Source organism: Caretta caretta, chromosome 10 (assembly GCF_965140235.1).
Source record: "Caretta caretta isolate rCarCar2 chromosome 10, rCarCar1.hap1, whole genome shotgun sequence".
NCBI lineage: Eukaryota > Metazoa > Chordata > Testudines > Cheloniidae > Caretta > Caretta caretta.
In genome coordinates this window covers 36,239,028-36,256,465 of record NC_134215.1, presented here as the reverse complement: position 1 = coordinate 36,256,465, position 17,438 = coordinate 36,239,028, and the positions used below count along the sequence as shown (strand labels likewise).

Here is a 17,438-nt window from a genome sequence, read left to right as displayed (position 1 = left end):
GTGAGTGCCACTTCTCTATTCTTCCTCTCCTACGTCATTTCAGGAAGTGTCTTTACCTAGCTCTGGTGTCCTGTTTGCAGAATTGTTGGGCAGTTGGAAGAGGTAGAGTAAATAATTACTGACAAAAACTAGAAATATCTACACGACTTCAAAGTTAGATTCCAGGTAGATGGTTGGCAGGTAGGAATATTCTGTTGAGAAATAATCACATTAAGTACTTTGGGTCAGTTTCTGTTTCACACTGGTACCACACTGGTACTCACCTTTGGTTTAAGCTCTTAATTGCTAGATTTATCCAAGATCTTTTTCCAAATGTCACGCACTGGGTAGCCATCAGAAAAGAAAATCAATATGCGCAGGTACTTGCAGATCTCACGCTTGTGGAAAAATAAATGGATTTCTTCATGTAGATGTACACGTGCAGATAAAATGCACAGGTAAAGCAGAGACACTTGTGAAGTAAGTCACTAGGGGTTAGTTCCTGCTGTGATTGCTACATGGGAGACCCAATGCATCTGCATGGAGCTCCACTGAACTCAGTGGGATTCTGTCTATGCAGGACTCATTGCAGGGTCATAGATTCATAGACAAGCAGGGCTGGGATGGACCTCGAGAGGTTATCTTGTCCAGGCCCTTGTGCTAAGGCAGGACCAAGTAAAGCTAGACCAGCAGTAATGAAACTTGGTCAGCTCTGTTGCTGAACAAGCGGAGAGGATTTTACCTTGAACCAAGTCTATCTTGTTAAGTTTTAGCTACTAGAAAACATTTTATCTTCACTTTTTTCTTGCAACCATTTTTGACTTTAATACCTTGTACTCACTTAAACCCTATCACTTTGTAGTTAAATAAACTTATTTTATTTTTAATCTAAACTAATCCAGTGTTGTGTTTAAACTGCACTATTTGGTATCTCCAGTTAAAGTAGCTAACTGTTGAATATTGATACCTCGCAGCGGCAAAGGACCTTTAATATCTGAATTGGCCAGGAGAGGGCTGGACAGAACACACATACTGGAGAAAATTTGGGACTGGGAGCATGTTGGGTTCACCCTGCAAGTTGTAACCAAGGCTGGTGGAAGCCAGAGTGAAGCTGGAGTGTTGCTGACAGGCTATTGAGGTCAGAGCTGCAGCTACACAGATACTCAGGGTGTGACTTGCATGCTGGTGGCTGTTTGTGAGCAGCCCAGGTTGGGAGCTACAACAGCAAAGCATTGAGGCATCCTGAGTTGCGGGGCAAGTGGTGACAACCCCTCACTGGTCTGGATTGCACCCGAGAATGTGACAATTTGTCCAACCTGTTCTTAAAAACCTCCAGTGAGGGGGAGTCCACAACCTCCCTTGGAAGCCTAGTCCAGATCTTAATTACCTTTATAGCTAGATAGTGTTCCCTATTATTTAATCCTTGCTGCAGATTAAGCCTGTTACTTCTTGTCCTACCTTCAGTGGACATGGAGAACAATTAATCACCATCCCTTAACAGCCCTTAACATATGAAGCCCTTAACATATGTGAAGACTGTTATCAGGTCCTCCTTCAGTTGTCTTTTCTTGAGACTAAACATGCCCAGGTTTTTTTAACCTTTCCTCATAGGTCAGGTTTTTTAAACTTTTTAACATTTTTGTTTCTCTTTTCTGAACTATTTCAAATTGACCTCATCTGTCTAAAGTGTGGCACCCAAAACTGGACATAGTAGTCCACCTGAGGCCTCACTAGTTGCAAGTAGAGTGGGACAATTACATCCCGTATCTTATATTCAACACTCTTATTAATACACGCCAGACTTATATTAAACTTTTTTTGATCATATTCAATTTATGATCCACTAAAACCCCAGATCCTTTTCAACAGTATTACAGCCTAGCCAGTTATTCACCACTTTGTATTTGTGCATTTGATTTTTGCTTCCTAAGTATAGCACTTTGCACTTATCTTTCATCCTTTTGATTTCTGTCCAATTTTCCATTTTGTCAAGGTTGTTTTGCATTCTAATCCTATTCCCTTGCAGTCCCTCTCAGTTTGGTGTGATCTGCAAATTTAGTATTGTCCACTCCATTATCAAAGTCATTAATGAAAATACTGATTAGTACCAGACCCTTGCAGGACCCCCGTTTGAAAGTGAATCATTGATAACTATTCTTTGAGTATGGTCTTTCAACTAATTATGCATCCACCTTCTGGTAATTCCATCTGAACCACATTTCTTTAGTTTACTTAGATAATGTCACGTGGGACTACATCAAAAGCCTTATAAAAATCGAGATATATCACATCTACTAGTTCTCTCTTTTCCACTAGGCCAGGGTGTACACAGTTTTTTGCACTTACTTAACTAGTCCTACCAATATTAAGGTTTTGATATAGTTATAGCTTATAGACACCAGATATTCTAAGGACTGCACAGTCCAGGTGGGATATGTTTTTCTTATTGATTTATGGGCTGGAAAACAAGAATTTTTCCACCTCTTACTTTATGTAAGATTGAGAGATTATGAAGATACCACAAGTTGCTAAGCAGGGCATTTATCAGCCAGTGTGTGCAGAAGACTCAATAACTACCTATGCCATAGGTGATCCTTTGATTTAGGATTGTCACCTATCCCAATATTTCCGGGACTGTCCCAAGATTCACAGAGCAATCCCACGTCCTGCAAACATACCTTACAGGATAAGCACAGGTTACAAAACCAATTTTGGAACCTGTCACAGGGCAGATGGCCCTTTAAGGGGAATCAGGGCCCATGCTGTCCATGACTGCCTTCTGAAGGCCTACCTGGGGGTGAATGACTGCCCATGTGGCCACTTAATGGCTAATCAGTAAACAAGCACCTGGACCTAATAAAAAGGTTACTTGGGCTTTCAAGAAGCTTCTCAGGATCAGGCAGGAGCGCTCATCAGAGTAGGGAGCCTGGAGGGTGTGCTTCTGGAGACAGAGAACTCCCAAGAGACTAGAGCAAGGAGCCTAGGCGGTGCAGGGAGAGCTGCAGGAATTAGGCATCCAGGAAGGCCTGGTCTCAACAAAAGCAATCTCCCAAACCTTGATGGGACGCTACTCCCAGGGAGAAGGTGTCTCTGGAGAGAAGGAATCACAGAAAGAGCCTTCGTCCCAGAGGGAAAGTGCTCCTAGGGAATGTATGGGAGCAGCCTAAGAGAACAAGGTGGGCATGAGACCTGGAGAGCTACTAGCAAACAGGGGTGCTGGAACAATGTGTATAGTGGGGGTGCTGAGAGCCATTGACCCAAACTGTAAACCCTGCATAATGATGGAAACCACTTCAAGCCATAGGGTGCAACCGCACCCCTAGTTCCAGCACCTATGCTAACAAATCATGCAGTGTTGGGGGAACAGTGGCAGCCAGCAGGACACCCTGTGTAGACCCAAGCTCCAGACAAAGAATTCAGCCTGAGAGTGCTTCATGGCTAACGGGCCAAGGTACAAGACTGCTTAATCCAGAGGTAGAGGGTTTTCTGGTGAGGTAGCTGACTGAAGGTTCTGCTTATGTTTTGTGGGGGTGGTGTCTGTTAAATGGAACTCTCCAAAGAAGGTGTTCTTTAGTACCTGAAGGCCTACTTGGACATGTTTACATCCCAGATTAGGAGAAATTGAGGCAGGGCACACCTGTAGCATTGCACATGACCATGAGGGAAAATTACTAGGGCCCTGGTATGTGTAGGGGGAAAAGGCTCTAAGAGTGGGAGGGTCCCCCTGGAGTTGTGGGGGACTCTCCTGCAGGCATAATGAGGTTTCTAGTAGAAGGTGATGTGCATGTCAATGGGGGTGATCCTTGATGGAATGTTGGGGAATCTGGGGTGATGAACTCACACCTCCCCCCCCCGGCCACCTGCAGGAAGAACTGTGCAATGCACTTGTTCTTGATGCTGAGCCCCTGGGGCCAGTGGCTCCTTGAGACTCACACCCAGGCCTGCCCAAGGTGGGGAGTGGGCTAAAAAACACACAGGAGAGGAGAGGGAGCACCAGAGGCATAAGGCATGATAATTCCTGAGTTACCCTGTATTGCCAACCTCAAGAGATCAAAAATCATGATATTGGCCCAAATCCTATCTTTAGTCTGTTGTTTGCCTTCGCTCTATTCTTCTGCCAAGAGGTGTGAGAACTTCAGGTTAAAAAATCAACCACAAATGCACACCTCTCCCTTGCTACTTAGCCGGAGTCTCCATTTACCCTCTCCTCATCCCTGAGACAGGGGATGGCCATCACTTCCCTACTGTGTCATGGCCCAGCATGGGCCTCACAGTCCAATGAGGGCGCTATTGCTGAGGAAGCACCACTCACCCTGGAACTGTAACCTGAATCCTGGCCTGGGGAGGCCCTGAAGGATGGGGGCTGGAGAGCAAGCCTGCCCCACAGCAATGGCTCCTGTCCTGCAGGGCCGGGCCTGGCTCCCCACTCTGGACATCATGACCTGGTGCATGGGATTGCCATGCCACTCGGATTTGAGCCAGCCAGTCCAGTCACCCGTCACGATGGAGGGCTGGCTGGACCAAACCTGAGCGGCAGTGTGACCCCATGCGTCAGGTCATGATGCCTGGAGTGGGGAGCCAGGCCGGGCCCTGCAGGAAAGGAGCCACTGATGTGGGGTAACTTCTGTAGGTATAGCTAAGCCCATGCTAAAGCTGCCCCTACCCAGCAGCTACATTATCTGCTTCCCACTGCCCTGGGACTTTTCTGCCTGGGACACAATGGTACCAATTCCCCCACCTCCCCTGCCCCAGGGCTTCTCCTCTGCCTGGGTCCCAGTGGCAGCACTTCCCACTCTCTGTGTTGTAGGGCAAAATATGAAGACAAGGCCCAGAAGCAGGGCAGATCTGCGTCCCTAGCTCCAAGGCTCTCACACACAGCTCTGCTCGGGTGAGGGTGACTAGATAGCAAGTGTGAAAAATCAAGATGGGGTGGGGGGAAATAGATGCCTATATAAAACAAAGCCCTGAATATTGGGACTGTCCCTATAAAATCGGTACATCTGGTCACTCTAGCCCAGGTGCCCAGCTCTAAAAACCCAGGATTCACAGAGCTTCTCATGTCAGCACAACAGCTTCTCCTGCAGGCACCAAATTCCCTTGACTCGTGACCAACTTGAGACCTAGCAGCACCTACTGCCTTGCCCTGGCTGCTCAGAGGGGACTCCCCTTCCCTGCCCCCAGGCTGGTGGAGCTGCCATTCAATGCCCTCCATCTCTCACCTATCGCAATTCTCTGCACCCCTCTCAACCTTCCTTCTGCCCCATCTCCCCTGCAGCCCCTAAGTCTGCCTCCTGTTCCGCCCAGTGCCCTGCTCCCCCTCACTCTTGCCATCCCTTTCGCAGCATCTCTGCTGCTTCTCCTTACAGTCCCTGTGTCCTGCCCTGGCTCCTGAGCAATAAAATGGCAGCTGTTTTGCTGGTAAGCCTGGCTTCAACCTTATTGAAAAAACAGTGGGAGGTGGCAGACAACTTTACTGAGGGCAGATAGACTGTAGGGAAATGGCAGCCATCTTGCTGGTTCAGCTGCATTGACAGTCCTGGGAGATGGTGGCCATTTTGAATAAGGGAAAAGGTCCCAACTGGCGGCTTTTCATCATGTGTTTATGAGACAGGTAAAAAAACCACCCCCAAAATCACTAGAGTCCTGATAAATTAGTGAGAGTTGGCTATCTGTTCAACCCTCCCCACCACAGGGCCGCCCAGCAGAGCATGCAAGGCTGGCTCAGCGCTAGACCCCCTGAGAGGAGGCTCAGGGTCCAGGAGGGAGATGGCAAAAAACATTCAAGCAAAAGCAACCCAGCTGTTTCTGAGAGTGAGATTAAGGAAAAAATTATTCTTTTACCAGGTAAAAAGAATTCATGCAACAGTTTCATTGAAAAGCTCTATTGCCTCCCTACTTTGAAGCAAGGAACTGAAATTTGGCAGTGGGTGTCAGGGATGTGCTTTTTGCCATCCCTATAAAAATTCGCCTATACTTGGCCAAGTTATAAGCCTTTGAAAAAAAATCTCAATTTGCCCTGCACACTAGAGACTTGTTATAGTTTCCCAAATTTGAGGAAAATTAGGAATTAGATTAGCTGGAAGGAAAAAATTTAGATGGAAAAATGTGAATGAACATTGGGGACTCTTTAAGAAGAGTTTATTAGATAGCCAAAAACTCATGATTCCACAATCAAGAAAGAGGACAACTGTGGCCCATCCTGGTTCAAGGGCGAAGTGAAGGCAGCAATTTGAAATAAAAAAGCAATATATAACAAATGGGGAAAAGATAGCAATCAATATAAATTAGAAGGTATGAAGTGGAGAAAATTGATAAGAGAAGCTGAAGCCATCAGGGAAAAACCCGTGGCTGGCAGGGCTAAGTACAATAAGAAGGAGTTTAAGTATATTAGGAACAATAGAAATCCTAGCAAAGATATAGGCCTATAGAAGGAAATAGTAAAATTCCTAATGATGCAGAAAAGTCAGAAATGTCCAATAAATATTTCTGTTTTGTCTTTAGAAAGAAGCAGGATGAGGAAGTACTTTCCAGTCTATTAGGAACTAAACAAGATGTTTAACAATATCTAATAGGGATAAACATTTTTAAATCAGCATGCCTGGATAATTTGCACCTAAGAGTCCTAAAAGAGTTGGCCGAAGAGATTTTTGGCCTGCTCTTGGAATACTAGGAATATTCCAGAAGACTGGAAGAGTACTAAAGTTGTGCCAGTATTTTAAAAGGGCAGGGGGATGATGCAGGTAACTATAGACTAGTTAGCCTGATATCAATCCCAGGCAAAATAATGGAAAAGCTGATCTGGGATTCAACTGATAAAGAATTAAAGATTAGGAATATAATTCATGCCAGTCAATGTGGTTTTATGGAAAGTAAGTCTTGTCAAACAAACCTTATTTCATTCTTTCTTGAGATTACAAAGTTGGTTGATAAAGGTATCTGTGTAGATGTAATTGACTTTGGTGAGGAATTTGACTTAGAACTGCATGACATTGTGATGAAAAATAACACTAAACAATATTAACAGAGCACAGGTTAGATGGATTTAGAACTAGCTAACTGATAGATCTCAAAGTAGTTGTCAATGGGGAAGCATAATCCAATGAGGGTGTTTCTATTGGGGTTCAGCAGGGATCGATCCTAGGCCTGATGCTATTCAACATTTTCATCAATGATCGAGAAGTAAATATAAAATTACTGCTGATAAAATTTGCAGATGACACAAATTTTGGTGGAATGGTAAAGAACAATGAGGACAAGGCAGTCATGATGAACAATTGGTATTGCTTGATAAGCTGAGCCTGTTCAAACAAAATACATTTAATACAGCCTAATGCAAAGTTACACATCTAGGAACGAGGACTGCAGGCCCGACCTACAGAATGGGGGGCTGTATCCTGGAAAGCAGTAATGGTTTTGAGGTCAGAGTGGACAAGCAAATGAACCTGAGCTCCCAGTGTGGTGCTGTGGCAAAAAGGGCTAATGTGATCCAGGGATGTATAAACAGGGATGTAGTGAGTAGGAACAAGGAAGTGATTTTACCTCTGCATACAGCACTGGTGAGACTGGTGCTGGAATACTGGGTTCTGGGGTGCACATTTTAAAAAGTATGTTGAAAAATTGGAGAGAGTGCAGAAAGAAGATGCAAAAATTATTAGTGGGCTGGAGAAATTGCCTTGCAGTGAGATTCTTAAAGAGCCTAATCTGTTTAGTTTATCAAAAAGAAGATGAGGTGAGAGGTGACTTGATTGTGGAGTGTATATATCTCCACAGCAAGAAAATAGTGGGTAGAAAGGCACAACAAGACCCAGTGGCTAGAAGCCAAAGCCAGACCAATTCAAAATTAGATATAAGGCACTTATGTTTAGCAGTGAGGGGGATTAACCATTGGGACAAACTACCAGGGAAATGGTGGATTCTCTATCCCTTGATGTCCTCAGATCAAGCCTAGCTGCCTTCCTGGAAGTTCTACTGTAGTGAAACACAAGTTATTGGGTTCCATACAGGGGTAACTGGCTGGCATTTAATGGCCTGTGATACACAGGAGGCCAGATTTAGATGATCTAATGGTCCCTTCTGGCCTTACACTCTATTAATCTATGAATTACCACAGTTCAGTTTGTCTCTGCAAGGTTTAATGTTAGTATTATAGCATTATACATGCTGGCTGGGAGCATTTTAGAGTCATTTGCTTTATTTATACGTTCAGTAATTTTGATGAAAGGTACTCTTAGATTGGCTTGTAAAAGTCCTTTAGGAACTCATCTGAGCCAAGAGTTTTATTATTGTCCAGGTCTTACATTGCACGTTGTTCAATTTCTTTTTGTGCCCTTTTAGACACCAAGAAATAATAATAATAGCTTGTATTGTAGTAATGCCTAGAGACCCCAGTAAGAGACAGGCCACCATTGTTCGGGGTGGTGGGTGCACGTGTAATGAAGACAGGCTCTGCCCCAGGTATCTTACAATCTTAGCATATAACAAGAGACAACAGATCAAGAGATAAATGCTGTTTAAGACAACTAGGTTATTCACCAGCACTGATATTCTGCAAATACATGGGGCCTTATTCTTCTCTGATTGACACCAGTGTAACTCCTCTGAAACTGAGAGCAGATTCATGGCCACTGTCTTCATGGAGCCACCGGCCTCCATATAACTTAGAACCCGTTTGAGTCCATAAAATATCTAATCCATGGTACATAGAAAAATTGCAGGTGAACAAGCAACACCACAGGATAATCTGTTAGTGACAAAGATTTACTCTCTAGCACTGCCTGCTGGTTAGCTTTGTGTCAGTGCTAATTTGGTGACCTTTTCTCCTGCCTGTTTCTTGAAAATAAATCCTCTGTTTTAGACTTGGAGCATTGATCTGTGTCTAAACAAAGATTAATTGCTACCTTATACACAAATTCATGCTCCATTCTCCATTTTAGGTATACACACAATAGGTGAAGGTCACTCATTGTGAACTAAGGGAAGACACCTGTTCATGTAATTGTTCCTTGAGTTGCTGGTTCACACAATCTCTCTCTGCATAAATTACTGAGTTGGTTCACCCTGACTCTCTACTGTTGTTCATCTTGTGTTGTCACTTACACCTGTGTAAAGTGCTACCAAATCAGAAGTCTCCACTCACACCAGTGGGACCATCTTACTCCCACTTTGGCTCACACAATCCCTCCCTTGCACTGCTTTCTGCATAGGAGCTCATTGATTTCTTCCCAGAACACTTGATACATTTATGTGACATTCCCCTACCACTCAGCTTGCCTTCCCTTTCCCCTCCTTCAACTCTCTCCTCCTTCTCTCGTGTCATAGACAGAAGTTTCTCATCTGCTTTCCTGCACTAGAGCTTCCACTTGTCCCAATGACCCTCATCCCATCTCATCTCCTGATCTCCCATACCCACTCTCATCCCTTCTACTTTTCTCCTTAACCTGTCACTCTCCTCTGGCTCTCTCTTCTCACAATACAAGCATGCTTACTTAAGCCTTGCCCATTTTAAAAATAAACAAACAAAGTCCTTGACTCCACTTAGGGTTGCCAACCTTCCAGGATTGTCCTGGAGTCTCCAGGAATTAAAGATTAATCTTTAATGAAAGATTATGTCATGTGATGAAACCTCCAGGAATATGTCCAACCAAAACTGGCAATGCTAACTCCACTGCCTCTCTAACTACCACCCCTTCTCTCTTTCATCTCTAAGCTCATTGAATGCACTGTTTATAACCACTGTCTGGAGTCCTTTTCCTCCAGTTCTGTTCTAAACCCTCTCCAATTCTGCTCTGCCCCCAGTGCTACACTGACACCTCTTTTACCAAAGTCTCTAATGCCCTCTTCCTAGTGGAAGCTCAGAACCAGCACTCCATCCTCATCCTCCTTGACCAGCCAGCTGCCTTCAACACATTTGGCCGTGCTTTCCTTCTTGAACTTTTGTCCTCCTATGTCTTCCATGGCTCTGTCCTCTCCTTGTTTCTTCAGCATGTCCTTTGGAGGCTCTGTCTCATCCCCTCTCCAGCTTTCTGTGTGGGTTCCACAGGGCTCTGTCGGTCCCTTTTTCTTCTCCCTCTGCACCTTATCTCTGGTTAATCTCATCTGCTACTTGTTAAATTTGCAGACAAACACCCTTATGCTTTTTCCCAGGCTGCCCTCACACTTGGAAAAAGTTCCCCTAAACATCTGCAAAACTAACTTATTATCCTCCATCAAAACCATCCGTAGAACTCTCCTTTGCCCTAACACCTACACATAACTTGACAACAGGCTGCTGTTGTGCAGAGACCACAGCCAATCATAGTGACTAAGATAGATTGACCCAAGTCACAAAGAACAATGGGCCAGTCTGTATCCAGCTGTTGTCTCTCATCTTATGCTTAGATTGTAAGCTCATTGGAGCAGGGACCAGCTTTTTGTACAGCCCTTAGCATAATGGGGTCCTGGTTCATGATTCGGACTTGGAGGTGCTATGATAATACAAATAAATATATTAACATTAATTAATTACATTTAATAATTTGACAGGTAGAAATGAGTCCACAAGATACAGGGCAGTGACGAATCAGCCCCATGGTTTTAATCAATCCCTTTAACCAGACTCCACCCTGATTTGAACAGTGGCATATTTGAGTTCCTCTACATGCAGGGGTAGTCAATAGGTGGACCACGGGCCAAATCCAGACTACCAGATGCTTTTGAACAGACCCTGAAAACTTTTTATTTATTTATCATCATCATTATTATTATTTTCTCTGCAGTCTGGACCTTGACTATACCTTGACCAAGAAATTTGGACCTTGACAAAAAATAATTGACTACTCCTGCACTACTGGGTCAGTGGCCCAGTTAATCTCTGATGAGTCTAAACTAAGCTTCTCAATTTGTCCTCTTTGCCTCTTGATATCAACCGTGTTAGATTTCCCACCTGGTCCTGGCACTTAGCTTTGACTGGCATTTTCTCCAGGACCTGAGGGTCTCTTTTCAGAATCACACAGCTGGGCTGCACCGTCAGTTTTCTAAAATGACTCTTGGATGAGTTTTGTGAAATAACAGACACCGCTGCTCAGTGGCTCTTTCCTGCCTGATCTTTACCCTCATGCCGTTCAGCACTACCACAGATAGATTCTCATCACTCACTCTCTGTATTCATCATCTAAAGTCTCCTATCAATATATTTGGTCTTTACAGTCCACATTATCAGAGCTGGACAATATGGTGGACTAGCAGACAGTGGCCCATTCTCCAGCACATCCAATTTATAGGTATGTTTGCCCAGATCCTCAGCTGTGCCAGGACTGTGCTTGGTGCATCTGGCACCATAGGTTGGCCAGTGCTGAGCTCTGCTCAGGCCAGGAGGAGAGATGGGGGGAGGGGAGGCAGAAGGGGCTTTATGCCACCTTTGCATTTCCTGGGTTTGGGAGTTAACCAACTCCTGGCATAAACTAGATCAGCCTGTGTCCCAGCTACAATGGGCCTTGTGGGACCATCCAACAGCCTTAAACAGCAGCCTGCAGAATGAACTGGCCACACCTCCGTCCTTCCTTAACACATGACCTCCAGTGCTGGGATGTGCCCAGAGAGGTGGCATGTTGTCTGGTAGCATTGGCCCACCTGTTAGTCCCAAAGGCTCTTACACCAGGGCTATTTCCCTGGGAGAAAATCTGGCTGGTTTCTGGCAGTGTAAAGAGTCTGTGACACAGCCTGGGATCTGGACTTGTTTCTGTGATTGGTAATACCCCTCCCTCCATTACCGGAATGTCTGAAACAGACGCTTTGCTCTGCTTGATGAATCACTGGGTTGTTCTTAACAGGAATATTTAAAACTGCACACTAGCAGCCAGTTGGGCTGTAACGTAGGGATCTAGTGGGTGAAGCGGCTTTATAATGCCCATGTGCTTTCCTTGTAAAATAATCACACGGGAGCTCAGTCTCAGCCAATCAGATCTCAGCTTTCATCCATGCCAGTTGATAAAAACTGTCACTGATCAGGGCAGGACACTGTTGCTTAGCAACATCTCAGAACTGGCTTTTCCAAAGTAACTCTTCTGTGGGTATCACACACTCAGACACTGGGAGTAATTCCTGGAATGACCTGATCCTAGCCAGAGCGCTCCACGCACCATCAGCCTGTGCAGCAAAATCACCACAGGTGACTCTTGTGGGCTGGAGGGGGTGGAATCAGCAAGGTCATGGACCTGTTCAGGGGACGATCACAGCTGCTGTTGGCCAAAGCATCACTTGGTCTTTACACAATATCATAAGAAGGGGAGGAGTCACCATGGCCTGGGGTTCCCAGCATGCGTGGCAGAGGGGATGGGGTCACAAAGGGTAAGAAGAGTAAATAACATTCAGCCAGAGATTCAAGGACAAGGTCCAATGTGCGCCAGGTTTGAGGTTTATGAGGCTGCTGGACTTGGCATTGCAGGGGACAAGTGCAGAAGGTCCTGACTAAATAATAATGAACATCTGTTTTCCTAAGCACATATATTGCACTCATGACTGTGGCACCTGAGCGAGATTTTAACCTTCAACTTATTGTCTGAACTTTCGCTACTAGCCCCATTACAAGTGGGTAAGTGAGGGGGACTAGCAGGAACAAGCTGCCAGGTGTACATGCTGGGAAGAGAAGCACAAGCCTCATCCGCAGTGGTAGCTGGAAGGAGAAAAATGTGGCACTGATGCTAGGGGGCTGTTTGGAAACCCAGATGGAAAAACATTTACCCCTTGAAAGTCAAACCCAAGAATTCTGTGGGTAGGGGCCCAGGATCAACAATCCCCAAATGAAGAGAAGCAGGGTCCTGGTGCTCCCACCCCTTCCTGGGACATGACCACCAGAAATAGAGGCATTTCCTCACTCCAGAATATGTGTGTGTTAAGCTTGTGCCTAACTTGAACATTGACGGCAACAGGCATGTGCTTAAGAACCTCGCTAGATCAGGGCCATCATCTTCATTGCTCTCCAACTTTGGGCTTGTCAGACTGTCAAGGTTCCTTCCCCACTCTGAACTCTAGGGTACAGATGTGGGGACCTAAGCTTATTCTTACCAGCTTAGATTAAATCTTCCCCAAGGTACAAACTTGTAACTTTTGTCCTTGAACCTTTATGCTGCCACCACCAAAGTGTCTAACAAAAATAACAGGAGAAGTGCCCACTTGGAAACGTCTCCCCGCCCCAAAATATCCCCCCAAGCACTACACTCCGTTTCCTGGGGAAGGCTTGATAAAAATCCTCACCAATTTGCATAGGTGAACACAGACCCAAACCCTTGGATCTTAAGAACAATGAGAAAGCAATCAGGTTCTTAAAAGAGAATTTTAATTAAAGAAAAAGTAAAAGAATCACCTCTGTAAAATCAGGATACCTTACAGGGTAATCAGATTCAAAACATAGAGAATCCCTCTAGGCAAAACCTTAAGGTACAAAAAGACACAAAAACAGGATTATACATTCCATCCAGCACAACTTATTTTATCAGCCATTTAAACAAAACAGAATCTAATGCATATCTAACTAGATTGCTTACTAACTCTTTACAGGAGTTCTGACCTGCATTCCTGCTCCGGTCCCGGCAAAAGCATCACACAGACAGAGAGGACCCTTTGTTTCTCCCCCATCCAGCTTTGAAAGTAACTTGTCTCCTCATTGGTCATTTTGGTCAGGTGCCAGCGAGGTTATCTTAGCTTCTTAATCCTTTACAGGTGAAAGGGTTTTTCCTCTGGCCAGGAGGGATTTAAAGGTGTTTACCTTTCCCTTTATATTTATGACACAGACCTAGGATTCGGACCTGATTTTGGCTTTGGGAAACACCTCTATTTCTCTTGGTTACGTTGGAAGGGTGGGTGGGACACCTAGGCCCTGCTGTCCTTCATTGGATGCTGTTGGTCCTGGGTTCCTGCCCACAGGGCCTATGTGTGCTACTTCTCACTTTGCAAAGGAACTGAGACAGCTGTACAAAGGAAGGGAATGCACCACAGACATGACCCTCAAAGAAACAGAAGGGTATCTGTCAGAGCCCCACCCCACCCCAGCTCCCAGACAGAAATCCAGACTCACAGGTGTTTACAGGAGATGGAAACACAGTGATCAATGGGATGCATCACCTGTAACCAGGTCCACGAGCTACTGACTGCCTCACAAAGCTTGTCTGCACTCCAAAAAATGCAGCTGACCCTGTCCTGATCCTGGTTTGGCCTTGTCTCACTTGCAGCGAAGCCAGTGGCACTCATTGCTGACCCCAGATTGCTTTAGCCCATGTGGGAGAGGCCAGTGCTTTCAGAGCAGGAAGACCTGGACTCTCTCCCAGCTGTCACTGTGAAGTTCTTGGTGCCCGTAATTGCAGCATAGTGACAACCATGGCATCCCATTTGCCACCAATTGGCTACAGTGTGTTGAAGGGTGATGCTTGGTTTCTGCGAGGTGTTTGCTATTGAACTGAACAAGATGACTTGCCCTGTTTCATAGCAATTTTTCTTTTTTGCCCTTCGGACACTGTTGCCAAAAACTAACCATGCACATTACTACTATTACCTAAGTTTCACATCTCCTCTTTTAATAGGGAAAAAGGCAAAAGAGATCACTGCGGGAGTGTTCAACCCCCCAGGTAAAGTCCTCAACCTGCCTGCCACAATCCTGAGACTCGTAAATGTCCCTCTCTGCATAGCTCTTCCCATTGTCATGGTGAGCAATAAACAGACCCCTTGTTGGCCAGCTCAACAGTGAGGCCAAGGCCTGACTGGGCCATGGAGACTGCATCATAGAATCATAGAAGATTAGGGTTGGAAGAAACCTCAGGGGGTCATCTAGTCCAACCCCCTGCTCAAAGCAGGACCAGCCCCAACTAAATCATCCCAGCCAGGGCTTTGTCAAGCCAGGCCTTAAAAACCTCTAAGGATGGAGATTCCACCACCTCCCTAGGTAACCCATTCCAGTGCTTCACCACCCTCCTAGTGAAATAGTGTTTCCTAATATCCAACCTAAACCTCCCCCACTGCAACTTGAGACCATTGCTCCTTGTTCCGTCATCTGCCACCACTGAGAACAGTCGAGCTCCACACTCTTTGGAACCCCCCTTCAGGTAGTTGAAGGCTGCTCTCAAATCCCCCCTCACTCTTCTTTTCTGCAGACTAAATAAGCCCAGTTCCCTCAGCCTCTCCTCATAAATCATGTGCCTCAGGCCCCTAATAATTTCTGTTGCCCTCTGCTGGACTCTCTCCAACTTGTCCACATCCTTTCTGTAGTGGGGGGGCCCAAAACTGGATGCAATACTCCAGCTGTGGCCTCACCAGTGCCGAATAGAGGGGAATAATTACTTCCCTCAATCTGCTGGCAATGATCCTATTCATGCAGCCCAATATGCTGTTAGCCTTCTTGGCAACAAGGGCACACTGTTTACTCATATCCAGCTTCTTGTCCATTGTAATCCCCACGTCCTTTTCTGCAGAACTGCTGCTTAGCCAGTCAGTCCCCAGCTTGTAGCAGTGCATGGGATTCTTCCGTCCTAAGTGCAGGACTCTGAAGTGACCCCTCCCCTATAGGAGGGGATCTTTCCAATCAGGATTGAAGCCCGTTAGTGGGGTAGCGTTGAGGAAACTTGCACAGTGCAGCTGTCCTTGTTCTGTGGCTGAACAGAGGGTTCGCTCTGCAAGGTGTCAACCCAGCAACTGTCAGCTTACATCACATTTTTTCAAATTGATAAAATGAAACTAAGAGGCTATTTTTTGTGAATTCTTCCTGTGGTGCTTATCAGGGCTCTGAGTTTGTTCAGGATGCACAGGAGACAGATGTGGCAGGTGAGTGAAACCATTTTCCCTTTTAATCTTCCCTGTTACAGCTCTGTTGCAGGGTGACTGGCCCCTTTAAGAGGGAGTGGGATCCAGTGCACATATGACTGGTTATCTGCCATCCACTAGCACTTAAGAGAAGGCTGCTGGGCTATATAAAGAGGGAGACCTGAAGGCATACAAGGCAGAATGGGGCAGGGGAGAGCTGCCTGAGAATAGGGGAGAGGCAGAGGGAGCAGCAGAGAGTTGACTGAGCCTGGAAAGAGCTGAAGGAGGTAGTGACTGTGAGCTGTGGGTGCTGAGTTCTGAGGAAGGGAGGACTGGCTAGATCTGGGAAACCCTACTGAATTGCAGATAGGCTTGTGCAGAAGCCCCTGGGGAATGAGGGGAAGAACTGCTGGTTCTTCCTGGTCATTGTAAGCTGGGCCCAGAAGCCAGAGGTTGTTTCTGGAGGGAGGTTCCCCTGAGCATGGGTAGGATAAGAAGGTATGGACAGAGTTGATTTGGGGCAGCAGGAGAAGACTCAGGATCTCTAAGGTGGATGGGCCTGGAGCGGGGGGCCCTGGAACAGGGGCTAAAGGAACGATGACTTAGGGGTTCATGACTCTTGGGTGGGTGACTTGGGAATGGCGACCTTGAAATGGGATTGATGAGCTGCTGTGTTGTAACCTTAGAATCCTAGAATATCAGGGATGGAAGGGACCTAAGGAGGTCATCTAGTCCAACCCCCTGCTCAAAGCAGGACCAATCCCCAATTTTTGCCCCAGATCCCTAAATGGCCCCCTCAAGGATTGAACTCACAACCCTGGGTTTAGCAGGCCAATGCTCAAACCACTGAGCTATCCCTCCTCCCTCTTGTTTCACTTTGCGGAGTAACTGTTTCACCCCTGAGGGATTTGAGGACTGTGGCACTGTATATCATTTAAAAGGTTTCAATTTGCCGCTGAGAGAGAATATTCCTTTGCACAGGCAAGTAAAGGGGAAACTGAGGGAGGTTGTGTCTTTGCTGCTGAGGTTAGCCATGGGAGTGTGCCTGTGATGGGCATTTTCTGAGGAGAGACCTCTTGAAGAGGTGGTTTGCTTTACCATCTCAGAACAAGTCTTGGGGAACTTATTTGGCTGAGTATTTATTTAGGGCCGGGGCCAGCTCCCATTGAAATAAAGGGGAGTTTGTCACTGACCTCAATGGGTGCAGCATTGGGCCTTAGTCTTTTAGAAGGGATCATGTTTTGGGGCCCAGCCCATTAGACACAATCAGAGACAGTACAGATGGAAAGATCAGTTATATTGGACTCATCTGTGCCCTCCAGGGATCTCCTCAGTGTCATAAGAGAACATAAGAGTGGCCATACTGGGTCAAGTCAGACCAGAGGTCCATCTAGCCCAGTATCCTGTCTTCTGGCAGTGGCCAATGCCAGATTCCCCAGATGGAATGAACAGAACAGGTAGTCATCAAGAGATCCATCCCTTGTCGCCCATTCCCAGCTTCTGGCAAACAATTACGACTCCCTCAGTCTCATCTGCCCTTGAAAAATGGCAGCAATCCTCTGAGTGTATGAACACTCACTTGTCAGTTTCAGATGCTGGCTAAGATCTGAAAGTGCAAGTCTCCAAAGAACTCCTAACGCTGCTAGAATGTTAACTGCAATGAATGAAATGAGTCTGTGCCCTTACACAAACCT

At 45.9% G+C, this 17,438-nt stretch overlaps 1 protein-coding gene across 3 annotated transcripts in view; it reads left to right on the top strand.

The window, feature by feature from the left end:
- The window catches only part of LOC125644272 (uncharacterized), a 45,510-nt gene that overhangs the window by 351 nt on the left and 27,721 nt on the right, over positions 1 to 17,438 (top strand). The window contains exon 1 of one of the 3 annotated variants that reach the window (XM_048867958.2): positions 15,729 to 15,765. The exons of the other annotated variants lie outside the window; for them this stretch is intronic. Coding sequence (XP_048723915.2) covers positions 15,742 to 15,765 — 24 coding nt within the window. The 5' untranslated portion in view covers positions 15,729 to 15,741. Of the gene's footprint in view, positions 1 to 15,728; positions 15,766 to 17,438 lie in introns of those variants that run through there. 3 annotated transcript variants of the gene reach the window in all.